The 18,550-nt window shown below is 50.5% G+C and overlaps 1 protein-coding gene across 6 annotated transcripts in view; it reads right to left on the bottom strand.

Annotated features, from left to right (window-relative positions):
* The window catches only part of shprh (SNF2 histone linker PHD RING helicase), a 228,095-nt gene extending 210,065 nt beyond the window's left edge, over positions 1-18,030 (bottom strand). For 3 of the 6 annotated variants that reach the window (XR_015079506.1, XR_015079507.1, XM_085996774.1), the window contains exons 1-2: positions 17,871-18,030; positions 8,628-8,843 (exon numbers count right to left, since the gene is read on the bottom strand). Coding sequence is in view for 4 of the 6 variants with exons in the window: in XM_085996774.1 (XP_085852900.1) it covers positions 8,628-8,843; positions 17,871-17,934 (280 nt within the window). In the remaining 2 variants the exon portion in view is untranslated. The remainder of the gene's footprint in view (positions 1-8,627; positions 8,844-17,870) is intronic. The other 3 variants (XM_085996776.1, XM_085996777.1, XM_085996773.1) reach the window with 1 other exon arrangement.
* Positions 18,031-18,550: the final 520 nt, after the last annotated feature.

Raw genomic sequence — 18,550 nt, forward strand, 5'->3', positions numbered from 1 at the left:
CCTGGGCTTGGCCAGCGCTTCGGGTGGGTGTGGGTGAGGTAAGATCTACCTGACTTACTCCACCCACACCCCACCACCTCAGCTATTCACCTATTTTACATGTCTCTTAAACGTCTTTAATTTCTATCATTATACCTCCTATTGTCTCACATTATCACTTCAGCTATGTAACCATCTCCAGTTTACCACTTAAGCACTTTGTAGATAATTCCGTGTGTGTGTGTTCCCTTCCCATCATTTGTTCTATTCCTTTTTAAATGCTATTCAAGTGTCTTAGACACTATACAATGGTACTGCCAAATTGGCACTAAAGCACTGTACAATGGTGGTGACACACAGAATGGCACATTAACACCGTTCAGTATTACCAATATTTAACTAATATCTTAAACCTACAACTTAAGTGAGAATTCTGTCACTGAATGAACAGGAGTCATTTAGTGGCTGTTCCCCAGCTCTTCTGAAGACACTTATCGAGAAAGAGTTGTCAATAACAACTTGTACTTATATAGTGCCCTTAACATAGTAAAACGTTCCAAGGCGCTTCACGGGAGTGTTATAAAACAAAATTTGACTCCGAGCCAAATAAGGAGATATTGGGGCAGATCACCAAAAGCTTAGTCAAAGAGGTAGGTTTTAAGGAGCGTCTTAAAGGAGGAGAGGTAGCGAGGCGGAGAGGTTTAGGCAGGGAATTCCAGAGCTTAGGGCCTCGGCAACAGAAGGCACGGCCACCAATGGTTGAGCAATTAAAATCAGGGATGCTCAAGAGGCCAGAATTAGAGGAGTGCAGATATTGCTGGGAGTTATGGAGCTGAAGGACATTACAGAGATAGGGAGGGGCGAGGCCATGGAGGGGTTTGAAAAGAAGGATGAGAGTTTTAAAATTGTGGCGTTGCTTAACTGGGAGCCAATGTAGGTCAGCGAGCACAGGGATGATGGGTGAATGGGACTTGGTGCGAGTTAGGGCATGGGCAGCAGAGTTTTGGATGACCTCAAGTTTACGTAGGGTAGAACATGGGAGTGCATTGGAATAGTCAAGTCTAGAGGTAACAAAGGCATGGATGAGGGTTTCAGCAGCAGATGAACTGAGGCGGGGCGGAGTCGGGCAATGTTACGGAAGTGGAAATAGGCGGTCTTAGTGATGGCACAGACATGTGATCGGAAACTCATTTCAGGGTCAAATATGACACCAAGGTTGTGAACAATCTGGTTCAGCCTCAGACAGATGCTAGGGAGAGGAATGGAGTCGGTGGCTAGGGAATGGAGTTTTTGGTGGGGACCAAAGGCAATGGCTTTGGTCTCCCAATACTTAGTTGGAGGAAATTTCTGCTCATCATGTCGGACAAGCAGTCTGACAAATCAGAGACAGTGGCGAGGTCTGGAGAGGAGGTTGCGAGGTAGAGCTAGGTGTCATCAGCATACATGTGGAAACTGACGCTGTGTTTTCGGATGATGTCGCCGAGGAGCAGCACATGGATGAGAAAATCACCCTCATTTCATGCAGAGGGAATAAACCACTTTCTGCACTGAGGCAATTTTTAGCAAAGATTGTGTCAACATATCCAGTTCTGATAAAAGGTCATCGACCTGAAACAGATGCTGCCTGACCTGCTGAGCGTTTCCAGCAGTTTCTGTTTTCATTCCAGAAATGATATCTGGTTTTGCTGCCAGGGGAAAGATATACAACTGTGTAAACAGTAATACTGTAGCAAGTAATTTGACATAACATGAGTGATGAGCTTCCAAGTTTGGGGGTTACCAAAATACCAGAACTCTGCTGGTGGCCACTTGTACAGGAAGTGGACAAGTTGATAAAGCTGTTTTTATTTTAAGCTTATGAAATTCTGGGTTGTATAGATAGGAACATTGAGTACCAAAGCAGACAGGTTCACTGATCACTGATATGGCCCCAGTTAGAATATTGTACCCAGCTTTGGGTGCCTAACTTTCAGAAGATGTGTAGGTTATGGAGAGGCTGCAGAAGAGATTAGTAAAATTATACCAGAGATGAAAGGTGTTAGTTATGAAGAGACTGGAGAAGCTGGGTTCGTTTTACTAGAACACAGAAGGTTAAGAGGAGATTTGATAGAGGTGTTCAAAATGTTGAGAGTTTTTTTATAATGAAAATAGGCAAAAACTATTCCCACTTGTTGATGAGTCAGTGACTAGAGGGCATAAATTGAGGAAAGATTAGGAGAATTTGTTTTGCGCAGAAGGCTGTTAGGATTTGGAATGCCCGACTAGAAACCGTGATGGAAGTAGATCCAGAATAGCTTTCAAAAGGAAAGTAGATAAATATTTGAGAAAAAGAAAATTCTAAAGGGTATAGGGAACGGACAGAGGTCTGGAACTAAGTGAACAGATCTTTCAGGGAGCAAGCACGGGCACCTTGGACTGAATATCTGGACTCCGGGTTAAATTACGAGGAGATTTTACACAAACTAGGGTTGTATTCCCTGAAATTTAAGACGGTTAAGAGGTCATTTGATTGAAGTTTTCAAGATATTAAAAGTGAACAGATAGAGTAGATAGAAAGAAACTATTTCCACTGGTTGGAGAGTCTAGGACTAAGGGGTATAGTCTAAAAATTATAGCCAGGCCTTTCAGGACTGAAATTAGTAAACACTTCTACACACAAAGGGTGGTAGAAGTTTGGAACTCTCTTCCAGAAACAGCAGTTGATGCTAGATCAATTGTTAATTTTAAATCTGAGATTGATAGATTTTTGTTAACCAAAGGTATTAAGGGATATGGGGCAAAGGCAGGTATATGGAGTTAGATCGCAGCCACGATCTCACTGAATGGTAGAACAGGCTCGAGGGGCTAAATGGCCTACTCCTGTTCCTATGTTCCTAGATCATCCCCCTCTTCTGTAACATTTTATGATGGCATGAAGGCCTACATCATATAGAGAGGGGAGAGGTTCCTCTACAAAGAACCACCATCACAGAGTCTTTTTATAACTAGACAATTCGATGTATTTTTAAAAGACGACCTTGGATGTTCGGCAATGTACAGGAGGGACAAGGGGGACTGCTTGGGGAGATTGCCTCTGTGCAGTAGGTGTTGGGAAATCATAAACCCGCTCTTTATCAACACGTTGTGGCGAAGACCACATAGGGACAATAACACAATGTATAGCCAATGCTGTTATATGTACCTAAAGCTGAGCCCTTCAGACCTCGTGGAGAGTGATTAAAGAAAGACACGTTTTGCCTTTGCTTAAAACAAAAGCCTCTGCCTGTTGTTTTCTATCGATCCTAACATTGGTGACCCCGCTGCTATTTTGGACGATTCCAAAGACCTCATCTGAAATGGCGACAATCACCGTTTCCATCAAATTACCCGAGTTTTGGGAACAACAGGCTGCCGCTTGGTTCGCCCAGGCCGAGGCTCAATTTGCACTCCGGGACATCACCGCAGACGACATGAGGTACTACTACGTCGTCTCTGCTCTTGGCAGCTCCACCGCGGCCAGAGTCGCGAACCTGCTCGAAAACCTCCTGGAGCTCAACAAATACGGTACGCTGAAAGCGCACCTTTTACAAACTTTCGGACTCACCGAAGCCGAACGTGCACGCTGGCTTCTCTCTTTACCCGGGCTTGGCGACTCCAAGCCCTCGGAGCTGATGGACCACATGCTGGCCCTCCTGGGCACACACACGCCGTGCTTCCTCTTCAAGGAACTGTTCCTTCAACAGCTACCAGGTCAGGTATGGTCGGCTTTAGCCAACTCTTCCACTACCGATTTCCGCGACCTGGCCAAGGAGGCCGACAAATTTTTCTCCACCGGGCAACAGTACTGTGCGGCCACGCGGAGCCCTGCCCCCACTGATACAGCCCAACGGCGGCAACCCTCAAGCCTCTGCTTCTACCGTGCGCAGTTCGGCCCCAAAGCCAGGAAGTGCCGGCCCCCGTGCAGTTTTCCCGCTTCGAAACAAACTAAAGACCACTCGTTGGCAGCTATGGCTGTCAGCCGTTCAGGCAGTTTGTTGTTTATTACAGACACCGACTCCGGACGTCGTTTCCTTTGCGACACGGGCGCCCAGGTGAGCGTCCTGCCCGCGTTAACCATAGACATTCAAGGGGGGAACCACGGCCCCGTCCTCGAAGCCGCCAACGGCAGTTCCATCCGCACCTTCGGGAAACGGAACATGGTGCTTTGTTTTGGTGGGCAGCGGTTCACCTGGGACTTTGTCACAGCAAAAGTGTCCACCCCCCTTCTCGGCGCTGACTTCCTCTGCGCCAATGACCTTTTGGTGGATGTCAAGAACCGACGTCTCATCAACGCGGAAACCTTCAGCTCGCTCCCATGTTCCCTCAGCGGGTCCAGCATGACGCAGTTGTCCAGCGCACTCTCGGCCTCCTCGCCCAGTTCCCGGACCTCACGAAGCCCACGTTCTCATCCGCCGCCACCAAACATGGGGTAGAACACCACATCTCGACCACCGGTCCACCTGTCTACGCCCGCGCTCAGCACCTCGACCCGGGGAAGCTCCCCATCGCCAAAGCCGAGTTCGACGCCATGGAGCGCCTCGGCATCATCCGCCGGTCAAACAGTCCGTGGGCTTCGCCCCTCCACATCGCCCCGAAACCAGGCGGCGGGTGGCGCCCGTGCAGAGATTACCGGCGCCTCAACGACGCGATGACCCCCGACCGTAATCCGATTCCACACATCCAGGACGACTTCGCCCGCCTGGCCAGGAAAGTGGTATTCTCGAAAGTGGACCTTGTCCGGGGTTACCACCAGGTCCCTCCCTGTCTGGCCGCAGGACATCCCGAAAAACGGGCTATTCGAATTTCTCCGCATGCTATTCGGCCTCAAAAACGCCGCACAGGCTTTTCAACGCCTAATGGACACCGTGTTACGGGACCTGACATTCCTGTTCGTATACCTGGACGACATCCTCATTGCCAGCGCCTCCAGGACAGAGCATGTGTCCCACCTCCGGACTCTCTTCGAACGACTCAGCCAACACGGCCTAATCGTCAACCCGGCCAAGTGCCAGTTCGGGCTGTCCTCAATCGACTTTCTCGGGCACCGCATCACGAAGGACGGGGCGGTGCCACTGCCATCGAAAGTGGAGGCCATGATGGACTTCCCGCGACCCCTCACCGTGAAGGCCCTGCAGGAGTTTTTGGGCATGGTGAAGTTCTACTATCGTTTCATCCCCCAAGCAGCTCAGCTTATGCGGCCCCTTTACGAGGCCCTCAAAGGCAAGCCCGACAAACTCGCCGTCGGCTGGTCCGATGAGATGGCCAATTCCTTCACGGACACGAAAAGGGCCCTGGCTAACGCGACCATGCTGGCGCATCCATTACCTGATGCGCCGATCGCTCTCACCACCGACGCTTCGGACTATGCGGTCGGCGCCGTCCACGAACAGTGGGTCAACAGCGCCTGGCAGCCGCTCGCCTTCTTCAGCCGGCAGCTCCGCCCCAACGACCGGAAGTACAGCACCTTTGATCGCGAGGTTCTCGGCCTCTACCTCGCCGTCCGACACTTCCGTTTCCTGCTGGAGGCCCGCCCGTTCACGGCGTTCGTGGACCACAAGCCGTTGACCTTCGCCATGGCCAAAGCCTCCGAGCCGTGGTCGGCCCGTCAGCAACGCCAGTTGGCCTTCATCTCGGAGTTTACAACGGACATCCAGCATGTGGCTGGGAAAGACAACCCCGTCGCCGACTGTCTCTCCCGAGCCGTCACCAGCGCCGTACACCTCGGCATCGACTACACCTGCATGGCGGCCGACCAGGCCTCCGACCCGGACGTCCAGGCCTACAGGACGGCGGCCACGGGCCTTCAACTAGTGGACGTCACGTTCGACGCTGCCGGCACCACACTCCTGTGCGACGTCTCCGTTGGGCAGCCACGTCCCATCGTGCCCGAAGGGTGGAGACGGCAAGTTTTCGATGCCATCCATAATCTTTCCCACCCGGGCAGGAAGCCGTCACAGAAGCTGGTGGCGGCTACGTTTGTCTGGCACGGGCTCAGGAAAGACGTTCGCGACTGGGCCAGCACCTGCGTGGTATGCCAACACTCGAAAGTACATCACCATACTAAGGCCCCGTTGGCGCCTTTCGCGGTGCCCGAGGCGGTTCGACCACGTTAACGTGGACCTGCTGGGGCCCCTGCCGCCCTCCCGCAGGTTCACCCACCTCCTCACAATGGTCGACAGAACCACCCGATGGCCGGAAGCCATCCCGCTGTCTTCAACGACGGCCGCCGATGTGGCTCGGGCATTCATCAGTACTTGGGTCGCCCGGTTCGGCGCCCCATCTGACATTTCCTCTGACCGGGGGCCCCAGTTCACGTCAGAGCTCTGGAACACTGTTGCCCGAGGCCTCGGGTTGAAACTCCACCGCACCACAGCATACCACCCTCAGGCTAACGGACTGTGCGAACGGTTTCATCGCTCCATGAAGGCCGCGCTCCGGGCCAGCCTCCGGGACGACAGCTGGATCGACAGACTCCCGTGGGTCATGCTGGGACTCAGGACCGCTCCCAAGGAGGACCTCCAGTCCTCGTCCGCCGAGCTCGTCTACGGACAGCCGCTATGGGTTCCCGGGGATTTCGTCCCCAACGCAACGGAACCTTGGTCCACAGCCCGTCAGCGGTCCAACCTTCTGGACAATGCCAATGTTTTCGCGCCGGTGCCCACGTCGCAGCACGGCCTCCCGCATTCCCACGTTCCGCTCGACCTTCGTGAGGCAGAGTACGTTTTCGTCCGCCACGACACCCACCGGGGACCTCTTCAGCCACCCTACGAGGAACCATTCCGCGTCCTGGAAACCGGGGACAAGACCTTCGTAATGGATGTCGGCGGTAAGCCGGACTGCATTTCTGTGGACCGTCTTAAGCCGGCCCACCTGGATCTGGACCGACCCGTTGAGTAGGCACAGCCCCCGAGGCGGGGCCGACCTCCGGTTTCCGCACCCTCAGTCCACCACTGAGCGCCCGAGGTTCCTCCGACGAACCCCCCAGTCCCCGCCCCGGAACTGAGGAGCCGTTCCGGCCGTGTGATCTGGCCCCCCCAACGACTGACATTGCCAGTGCTAGTGAATTCTGGGGGGACGTATGTGGCGGAGACCACATAGGGACAATAACACAATGTATAGCCAATGCTGTTATATGTACCTAAACACAATTCACTATGCATAGCAATGTTGGGATATGTACATGCTGGGTTGGGTTATCGGTGCAGGGTCCCTTTAAGAGCGTCGGTTGCGTGATGACGTCATAGCCTCTGCACGGGGCTGAGACCTTCAGACCTCGTGGAGAGTGATTAAAGAAAGACACGTTTTGCCTTTGCTTAAACAAAAGCCTCTGCCTGTTGTTTTCTATTGATCCCAACAACGTCCATGATCCTTGTTACATCCAAAACCCAGAGGAAATCTCTCTCCCATTCATATAAAATAACAAGCACTGCAAGCCTCCACCCCTGGATGGTCTCAGAACATTATCTTCAGTGACTAAATAACCAGGGAGATAGAAACAGTAAGGTCCTCAATCTTGTGTCGTGTTAGTGATGGGACAGAGACGAGAAGAGAAAGAGAGTTTCTCCCATCAACACGAGCCATCCTCGTAAGATTTTTTTTGGTGCGGACACACACAGAAACCCATCACCATGTTTAAGTCTACAAAACTAGTGTGTTTGCCTGTTAGAGAGTGCACATACTTCCCTCAGAGGGATACACTCTGCTTACCCAAATTCAGGCAGCTTAGGTGCAGGTTGGCACAATTCTTGTCTCCAGATTACAAAAAGATATAAAGACACCAAAGAAGGTGCAAAAAAAAGATTTACAAGGATAATACCAGAAGTGAGAGGTTATAACAATCAGGAAAGAGTGAACAGGCTGGGGCTCTTTTCTGCAGAAAAGAGAAGGCTGAGAGGTGACCTGATAGAGGTCTTTAAAATTATGACGGGTAGACGTAGAGAAAATATTTCCGCTTGTGGGGGAGTCCAAAACTAGGGGCCATAAATATAAAACAGTCACTAATAAATCCAATAGGAAATTCAGGAGAAACCTCTTTGTCCAGACAGTGGTGAGAATGTGGAACTCGTGACCACATAGAGTAGTGGAGGCGAATAGCATTGATTCGTTTAAGGGGAAGCTAGATAAGTACAAGAGGGAGAAATTAATAAACGGATATGCTGTTAGGATTAGATGAAGTAGGGTGGGAGGAGCCTTACATAGAGCATAAACACCAGCACAGACCAGTTGGGCCGAATGGCCACAAATTGTGCTGAGGGAGACTGCTGGAGTTTGACCAGGTAAAAATCACACCACTTACTAGCACAAAGCACTGGTACCTTCCTGCTGCTCTACCAGTCAGTTGAGCCTAACCCGTTAAGGCATGAGGTTGCAAGGTTATTTATAACCAAGTAGGATGTTGCCTGGCCTGCTGAGTTTTTCCAGCATTTTCTGGAAGGACCTCAGCCCAGACAAGATGGTAGGAGCACCTCGCCACTTCTACTTTTAAAGAATATTTCAAACCATCAGATTCGGGAAACAGTGAAAACTACCACATGAAAGCCATCATGCCAGCTAAAAGGAGATTTGCCTTCTGTCCAAAAATGGTCTTTTGGTCAGAAGCTTATGTTCAACGATTGCTGATTCAAACTTACTGTTTGAGGAAGGGCCAACGCTATACTGTTCTCTCTGAAGCATCCAACTGACAGCCTGGCACTGGTATGGCCTGAGTGTTGGAACAAGAAGAGGGTGCTGAACCTTCTCAATGCAGAGAGTTTCCTGCTGATGCGCATGGCGTACAAAGTCATAAAGCTCTTCTACGTTTTCCCTTTCCAGCTCTTTATCGGCTTCTTCAGTGACGTTTGAGACTTCTGAATAAAAAGTGCAGAAAATATTCATGTTATTTGAGGGAATTACCAGCTAAGAATGCAAAACAGCAGCAGACAAAAAAAACAGATCTTTGGTGAACTCAAGACAATACTTGACTTTTCAGAGAATAAGATTTTTTATTATTTCTTAAATTTTAATTATTTGTGACACACACACATTCTTATATAAAAGGTATATATGTAAGGGGCTTGGTGGAATTAGAACAGTTAACCCTGGCCACTAATTCAAGTTAAACATTGACTGCAAGACAAGGGGACATTGATATAAACTAGCTCAGGATTGTTGTCAGGCAGCAAATCTTCAGATAAAGAGCAATGAAGATCTGGAACAGTCTCTAGGTAGGGGAGTGGAGGCAACAATTTTAGCGTCATTCAAGAGGTAGTTAAACCTTTTGATGGGGGTTTTTGTAGGTTTGTACAGACATCTGTAAATATCTTTGCTTGAACTACATTCTTGTCAGCTGTGGCTCAGTGGGTAGCACTCTCGCCTCTGAGTCAGAAGGTTGTGGGTTCATCCCACCCCAGAGACTTGACAAAATCCAGGCCAACACTCCAGTGCAGTACTGGAGTACATTGTCGGAGGTGCCGTCTTTCAGATGAGATGTTAAACCGAGGCCCCATCAACTCTCTCAGGTGGATGTAAAAGATCTCATGGCACTATTTTGAACAAGAGCAGGGGCGTTCTTCCAGGTGTCCTGGCCAATATTTATCCCTCAAGCAATATCTAAAACAGATTATCTGGTCGTTATCACATTGCTGTTTATGGGAGCTTGCTATGCGCAAATTGGCTGTCGCATTTCCTACATTACAACAGTAACTAAACTTCACAAAAAAGTACTTCATTGGCTGTAAAGCGCTTTGGGTTTCCTGAGGTCATGAAAGATGCTATATAAATGCAATTCTTTCTTTCTTCCTTCTTTCTGTACTGCCTGCCTCCCCTGATCCTGTCTTTCCTGCTGCAAAGACAGCAGATAAAGTGAGATGGTCAATGGACACCCATCCATTCTCTAAAGACTCAATTGCCGTTCTCTTGGGTAAACATGGCAGATGGAGCACAGCTTTAAGAAAGTGAAACTCAAGGACACCTTGAAATCTATTAATATATTAAAGATCTTACATCTGCACACACTTCCTGTCAATTTTTTCCATTATGAATTCCTATGTAAACACTTATAATGGAACCTGCCTATGTAAACTTGTCACGCTGCAATTGCACCCACAACCTGTGGGGATGCTGCTGCACCACTACTGCTGGGAGGGTGTAATTACAGTGTGACAAGTTGACATAGGTAGCTTCCACTACAAATATGGACATAGAAATTTGTAATAGAAATATAAAAATAAGGAAAGAATGCAGGACTTTAAAATGGGGACTGAACTACGTCTGTGTGCCCTGGTCCAATTATCCCTGTGCTCTAACTCTGCTTCACCTGAAGATTATATTTGGTCTTGACCGCCCCCCTCCCGCGCATGGGAGATCGACTAGTAAATGATGAAAATCTTTGAGTTAGCTTGCGGCTTCTTGTCTCTCCTACCAAGCAGATTCCGTTCTATATGTGCACGGAGCACTGTTCATACATGGAATACAAATGGGGCCATGACCCCATTAACACTTTTTCCGAGGCTTCAAAAAGAGCTGCACACATCTGGTGCGCAGGCAATTCCCCACCACAGGATCCCAGTCTCTCCACAATGGGCGCACGCTGGGCTTCAGGCCTCATCACTCAATAATGTGATGCCTGATGCAAGAAGAGCAGGGTAGTTGTCCTTGGTGTCCTGGCCAAAATTGATGCCTCAACCAACATCACTAAAGCAGATTATCTGGTCATTACCACATTGCTGTTTGTGGGAGCTTGCTGTGCACAAATTGGTAGCTGTGTTTCCTACATTACAACAGTGACTACACTTCAAAAGTACTTTATTGACTGTAACGTGCTTTGGGACATCCAAAGGTCGTGAAATGCGCTTTGTAAATGCAACTTCTTTCATTTTGAAGCACATCAGTTCTACGAGCATCAAGCATCTCCTTATTGATCCCAGGATGAGGTCAACTGTAAAGAAAGATGCAGTGGCGAGAAGTATTACGGAATAGTTCTCGAACTATCCTCTAGCCAAGTTGTTCCAGTACAGCTACAACACTGGCATCTATCCAGATTTACAAAAGGTAAATCATGCTTGACTAATCTACTGGAATTTTTTGAGGATGTAACTGGTAAAATAGATAAGGGAGAACCAGTGGATGTGGTGTATTTGGACTTTCAGAAGGCTTTCGATAAGGTCCCACACAAGAGATTAGCGTGCAAAATTAAGGCACATGGGATTGGGGGCAAGGTATTGACTTGGATAGAGAACTGGTTGGCGGACAGAAAGCAAAGAGTTGGAATAAACGGGTCGTTTTCCGAGTGGCAGGCAGTGACTAGTGGGGTACCGCAAGGATCGGTCCTAGGACCCCAGCTGTTCACAATATATATTAATGATCTGGACGAGGGAATTGGATGTAATATCTCCAAATTTGCAGACGACACAAAGCTGGGCGGGAGGGTAAGCTGCGAGGAGGATGTCGGGAAACTCCAGTACGATTTGGACAGGTTGGGTGATTGGGCAGAAACATGGCAAATGCACTATAATATGGATAAATGTGAGGTTATCCACTTTGGTGGCAAAAACAGGAAGGCAGATTATTATTTGAATGGCAATAGATTGGGAGAAGGGGAAGTGCAAAGAGACCTGGGGGTCCTTGTGCACCAGTCGCTGAAGGTGCATAAGCACCCCACAGTGAGTGGATCGGAGCAGCCAAACGACCAGCTACAACAGCCACAGCAGCCGGCCTGGCTGCGAGCCCTCTGACCGCCGTACCTGGATCTAAACCCACAGGCAGCGAACTCAGCCCTCGACTTCGAACACTGGCTGAGCTGTTTCGAATCCTACCTGGGAGAATCCGGCGTGCCTCCGGGATCCAAACTAAGAGTTCTGACCGCCCAGGTGAGCCCTAAAGTATTTGCATTCATCCGGGACCTTGCTACATACGAGGACGCCATCAACCTGCTGAAAGAGCAGTACCGGAGCCCGGTAAATTCTATGTATGCCAGACATCTCCTAAGATCCTGCTCGCAACAGCCAGGAGAGTCTGTAGATGAATTTTTACGGGCGCTACAAACACTCGGCAGTGACTGTGACTTTAAAGCTGTAGCGGCTGCAGAAAATACTGAAGGGAATATCCGCGATGCCTTCGTGAAAGGCCTTCGGTCCGACTACTCACGGCAAAGACTGCTCGAATCAAAGGACCTCGACCTGAATACAACTGCAGCCCTCGCTCGCTCTCTGGAAGTGGCCCATCGGGACCTCGAGGCGTACTCCAGGTACTGTGCTGCGCGACCCTGGGACTCGGGCCCGACCCCGGCCGCAATACCGCTCGCACCGCCGCCTCTGGGACCTACCTCAGCATCGGCGTCCCAGAACCGATCGGGACCGCCACCCCCGGTACCGGCTGCGACATCGGAGCCGCGCGATCGGGCCGCCGGCTGCTTCTTCTGTGGCCAGGCGAAACACCCGAGGACGCGCTGCCCTGCAAGAAACGCGACTTGCTCCGACTGCCACAAGAAAGGCCACTTCGCGAAGGCCTGCAGGGGGAGAGCCACAGACGCCAGCAGTGCCTCATGCGAGTTGTGGGGGCGGCCATCTTTCATCAAAGCCACAGATGCCAGTATCCCCTCGTGAGTCGTGGGGGCGGCCATCTTTGATCAAGGCCACCGACGCCAGCAGTGCCTCATGTGAGTTGTGGGGGCGGCCATCTTCTCCGCCATTTTATTCAACGTCGTGGGCGCCGCCATTTTGTCCACCACACTCGACCGTCACCTTGTCTCCAGACCCGACCACCGCCTCACCCGCAGACTACAGCAGCTCGCTCAGCCATACACTAGCCTCCGTCACACTGGACCAAGCTCGCCCGCATCACCTGTCCAAGTCCATGATGGATATCAAAGTAAACGGCCATGCCACGACCTGCCTGTTCGACAGTGGAAGCACGGAGAGTTTCATCCATCCAGACACGGTGAGCCACTACTCCCTCACTGTCCGGCCAACGCGCAACCGGATCTCGATGGCGTCAAGGTCCCATTCTACAGACATCAGCGGCTACTGTGTTGTGACCCTGTCGGTTAGGGGCACGGAGTATAAAAATTTAAAACTCCTCGTCCTGCCCCAGCTCTGCGCTGCCGTCCTACTAGGGCTGGACTTCCAATCCCACCTTCAAAGTGTCACTTTGGCATACGGTGGACCCCTCCCCCCACTCACAGTCGACAACCAGCAGCCTTTAAACCGCCCACCGCGTACCACCTGCGGCCTATCCACCCTCAAGGTCCCGCCCCCCTCCCTGTTCGCTAACCTCACCCGCGACTGTAAACCCGTCGCCACCAAGAGCAGGCGGTACAGCGCCGGGGACAGAGCTTTTATTGGCTCTGAGGTGCAGCGTCTCCTGAAGGAGGGCATCATCGAGAGGAGCAACAGCCCCTGGCGTGCCCAGGTCGTAGTCGTTAAGACCGGCAATAAAAACCGCCTGGTCATCGACTACAGCCAAACCATAAACCGGTACACCCAGCTGGACGCATACCCCCTTCCCCGCATATCTGATATGGTCAATCAGATTGCACAGTACCGGGTTTTCTCTACCATCGACCTTAAGTCGGCCTATCACCAACTCCCTATCCGCCCTGAGGACCGCCAGTATACTGCCTTCGAGGCGAATGGCCGCCTCTACCACTTCCTTAGGGTTCCCTTCGGAGTCACCAATGGGGTTTCGGTCTTCCAAAGGGAGATGGACCGGATGGTTGACCAGAACGGGCTGCAGGCCACGTTCCCTTATCTAGATAACGTCACCATCTGCGGCCGTGACCAGCAGGACCACGATGTTAATCTGGGGAAATTCCTCCGTACGGCCCAACGGCTGGACCTCACTTACAATAAGGAGAAATGTGTGTTTAACACCCCGCGTCTTGCCATCCTCGGCTGCGTAGTAGAGAACGGAGTCATCGGCCCCGACCCCGAAAGAATGCGCCTCCTCATGGAGCTTCCCCTCCCCCACTGTCCAAAGGCGCTGAAGAGAACCCTGGGGCTCTTCGCCTACTATGCCCAATGGGTGCCGAATTATGCGGACAAAGCCAGACCCCTCATGAAGTCCACCTCCTTTCCCCTGACGGCAGAAGCGTGCGCAGCCTTCTCCCTCATAAAGGGAGACATTGCTAAGGCCACAATGCACGCGGTGGATGAGTCTATCCCTTTCCAAGTGGAGAGCGATGCATCCGACTTCGCCCTAGCTGCAACCCTTAACCAGGCGGGGAGACCTGTGGCCTTCTTCTCAAGGACCCTCCAGGGCCCTGAGATCCGACACTCTTCGGTCGAGAAGGAGGCCCAGGCGATCGTGGAGGCAGTACGACGCTGGAGGCATTACCTGGCAGGCAAACGATTTACCCTCCTCACCGACCAGCGTTCGGTCGCTTTTATGTTTAATAACAAGCTGAGGGGCAAAATCAAGAACGACAAGATCTTGAGGTGGAGAATCGAGCTCTCCACCTATGATTATGATATCTTGTGCCGGCCTGGTAAACTGAACGAACCCCCAGATGCTCTATCACGAAGTACATGCGCCAACGCGCAAATTGATAGACTGCAGACCCTCCACAACGACCTCTGCCACCCCGGGGTCACCAGACTTTACCACTTCATTAAGGCCCGCAACCTGCCCTACTCCCAACCTCTCGCTGGCAGGAAGTCCTCCCGGCAGCGCTGCATTCCATCCGGTCACTGCTTTGCACGGCCATTAACGCCACCCCCCATGAACGAATGTTTGTTTTCCCCAGGAAGTCGACCACGGGAACCTCGCTACCAACATGGCTGACTTCTCCGGGGCCCGTCTTGCTGCGAAAGCACGTGAGGGCCCATAAAACGGACCCCCTGGTCGAGAGGGTGGACCTCCTGCACGCCAACCCCCAGTACGCCTATGTGGCATACCCAGACGGGCGGGAGGACACAGTCTCCTTACGAGACCTTGCACCCTCGGGCATCCCTGAGACACCACCGTTACCCCCCCACCCCCCCCCCCAAATCCAGCCCAGGTAGACGGCATGCCGGAACCCCACGAGCCTTCGCCGACCACGCAGACACCAGCATTAACATCGGATACTGCACCACCGCCGCCGCTGCTGCGCCGATCAGAAAGACTTACGAGGCCTCCGGACAGACTGACATACCCGAACTGGTAGTACACTTCACCCCGCCGGACTCAAATTTAAACAAGGGCAGCACGGTGGCATAGTGGTTAGCACTGTTGCCTCACAGCGCCAGGGACCTGGGTTCAAATCCGGCCTCGGGTGACTGTCTGTGTGGAGTTTGCACATTCTCCCCGTGTTTGCGTGGGTTTCCTCCGGGTGCTCCGGTTTCCTCCCACAGTCCAAAGATGTGCGGGTTAGGTTGATTGGCTATGATAAAAATTGACCCTTAGTGCTAGGGGGATTAAATACGTGGGGTTACGGGGATAGGGTGGGATATGTGTTGGTGTAGGGATTACGGGGATCGGGTGGGATGTGTGTCGGTGCAGGCTCGATGGGCCGAAATGGCCTCTATCTGCACGGTGGGGTTTCTGTGAATCTGTGAATGTGGTAAACCACTTTTATCGTTCACTATCGTTACACTATGTTTATATCGTTACACTATGGTTATCACTGTTTACACCGTTGTATCACTACACAAGGTCACCTCTTGTCACGCTGCTATACCTGGGCTGACCACAGCTGACTCCGCCCATGGCTCCGCCTGCTTGCCCAGGTATAAAGGTGGTCGACTGGCTGGTATTCCTCCTTGTTGGACCCGATCACCCACGAGGGTGGGCTCTGTTATTTAGCCAATAAAAACCTATAGTTACTATCTTAACTCGTCGCTTTTCATTGAATGAATTGATAGGTATATCAAGCATGCAGGTGCAGCAGGCGGTTAAGAAGGCAATGGTATGTTGGCCTTCGTAGCAAGAGGGTTCGAGTACAGGAACAAGGATGTCTTGCTACAGTTGTACAGGGCCTTGGTGAGACCGCACCTTGAGTATTGTGTGCAGTTTTGGTCACCTTACCTGAGGAAGGATGTTCTTGCCATGGAGGGAGTGCAGCGAAGATTCACCAGGCTGATACCTGGGATGGCAGGAATGACGTATGAGGAGAGATTGTGTCGATTGGGCTTATACTCACTGGAGATTAGAAGATTGAGAGGGGATCTCATCGAAACCTATAAAATTCTGTCAGGTCTGGACAGACTAGATGCAGGAAGGATGTTTCTGATGGCCGGGGAGTCCAGAACCAGGGGTCATAGTCTAAGGATAAGGGGTAAGCCATTTAGGACTGAAATGAGGAGGAATTACTTCACCCAGAAAGTGGTGAACCTGTGGAATTCTCTGCCACAGAGGGCGGTGGAGGCCAGTTCATTAAATATATTCAAGAAAGAGTTGGATATATTTCTTGAGGCTAAAGGGATCAAGGGATATGGGGAAAAGGCAGGGACAGGGTACTGAATTTGGATGATCAGCCATGATCACATTGAATGGCGGAGCAGGCTCGAAGGGCCGAATGGCCTACTCCTGCTCCTATCTTCTATGTTTCTATGTTTATCCGACAAAGTGGAAAACTGCCCAGGTATGTCCTGTCCACAAAAAACAGGACAAATCCAATCCAGCCAATTACCGCCCCATCAGTCTACTCTCAATCATCAGCAAAGTGATGGAAGGTGTCGTTGACAGTGCTATCAAGCAGCACTTACTCACCAATAACCTGCTCATCAATGCTCAGTTTGGGTTCCACCAGGACCACTCGGCTCCCGACCTCATTACAGCCTTGGTCCAAACATGGACAAAAGAACTGAATTCCAGAGGTGAGGTGAGACTGACTGCCCTTGACATCAAGGCAGCATTTGACTGAGTGTGGCATCAAGGAGCCCCAGTAAAATTGAAGTCAATGGGAATCAGGGGGAAACTCTCCACTGGCTGGAGTCATACCTAGCACAAAGAAAGGGGGTTGTGGTTGTTGGAGGTCAATCATCTCAGCCCCAGTACATCACTGCAGGAGTTCCTCAGGGCAGTGTTCTAGGCCCAACCATCTTCAGCTGCTTCATCAATGACCTTCCCTCCATCATAAGGTTAGAAATGAGAATGTTTGCTGATGATTTAACAGTGTTCAGTTCCATTCGCAACTTCTCAGATAATGAAGCAGTCCATGCCCACATGCAGCAAGACCTGGACAACATTCAGTTTTGGACTCATAAGTGGCAAGTAACATTCACGTCACACAAGTGCCAGGCAATGACCATCTCCAACAAGAGAAAGTCTAACCACCTCCCCTTGTCATTCAACAGCATTACCTTCGTCGAATCCCCGCCATCTTGGGGGTCACCATTGACCAGAATCTCAACTGGACCAGCTGCATAAATACTGTGGCTACAAGAGCAGGTCAGAGGCTGGGTATTCTACGTCGAGTGACTCACCTCCTGACTCCCCAAAGCCTTTCCACCATCTACAAGGCACAAGTCAGGTGCGTTATGAAATACTCCCCACTTGCCTGGATGAGTGCAGCTCCAACAACACTCAAAAAGCTCGACACCATCCGGGACAAAGCAGCCCACTTGATTGGCACCCCATCCACCACCTTAAACATTCACATCCTCCATCACCGGCGCATCACCACCTAGAAGGACAAGGGCAGCAGGCGCATGGGAACCTCCAAGTTCCCCTCCAAGTCACACACCATCCTGACTTGGAAATATATCGCCGTTCCTTCATCATCGCTGAGTTAAAATCCTGGAACTCCCTTCCCTTCACCACATGGACTGCAGCGGTTCAAGGCGGCGGCGAACCACCACCTTCTCAAGGGCAATTAGGGATGGGCAATAAATGTTGGCCTTGCCAGTAATGCCCACATACCAGGAACGAATAAAAAAAAGCCTGAATATGTTTTACATTTACTTTGAACATTATACCTGGAGCTGTTAAGTCATAAAAATATTCCATGAGTTTTTGAATCAACGCATTTGTCTTTCTCATCCTGCAACTTCCTTCACTCAGGAACTCTGGTTTTCCCAAACCAGACTCAAGAAGATATATACCGACCTACAGAGCAAAAAAAAAATTTGTAAGTCACATATACAAGTAAGACAAAGGCCCGGAATTTGCGGTCAGTGGTGAAGCAAAGGCATTCGCCACTGGCCCTGAAGAAAGCTGCCTGATCTCTTTGACGAGAAGGTTGCCTTTTTCGACGCGCAAGTGATTTCAGTGTAATATAATAGGAATCACTAACGCAATCTGCTGTGACGTCAACAAGCTGTCTACACAGCCAATCACATTGCAGAATTCTTAGAGATAGGAAAGCAGGAAATGAGAACCTGCTTTTATCATGACTTTTTAAAAATGTTAGAAAGCAAAACTAATGATCAGGGCTCTCACATGCAGATAAGGTAAACCTTAAATATTTAAAGTTTCATAAAAATTGTAATTTTTATCACAATGGAGAAATTTGACACTCCACAAAATTAAAATTAGTTTTTCAGGGCCATAACATTTGTTTAGCAGTCAATACGTTGTTAAAACCCCAGTTACACCTAATCGAACAAGGCCTAACAGCATCTGCAGTATTTTGCTATCGTACTAACTTTTAATGGGG

The sequence above is a fragment of the Somniosus microcephalus genome, chromosome 9 (assembly GCF_052327205.1).
Source record: "Somniosus microcephalus isolate GS21.2 chromosome 9, FLI_Smic_1.0, whole genome shotgun sequence".
Taxonomy (NCBI): Eukaryota; Metazoa; Chordata; class Chondrichthyes; order Squaliformes; family Somniosidae; genus Somniosus; species Somniosus microcephalus.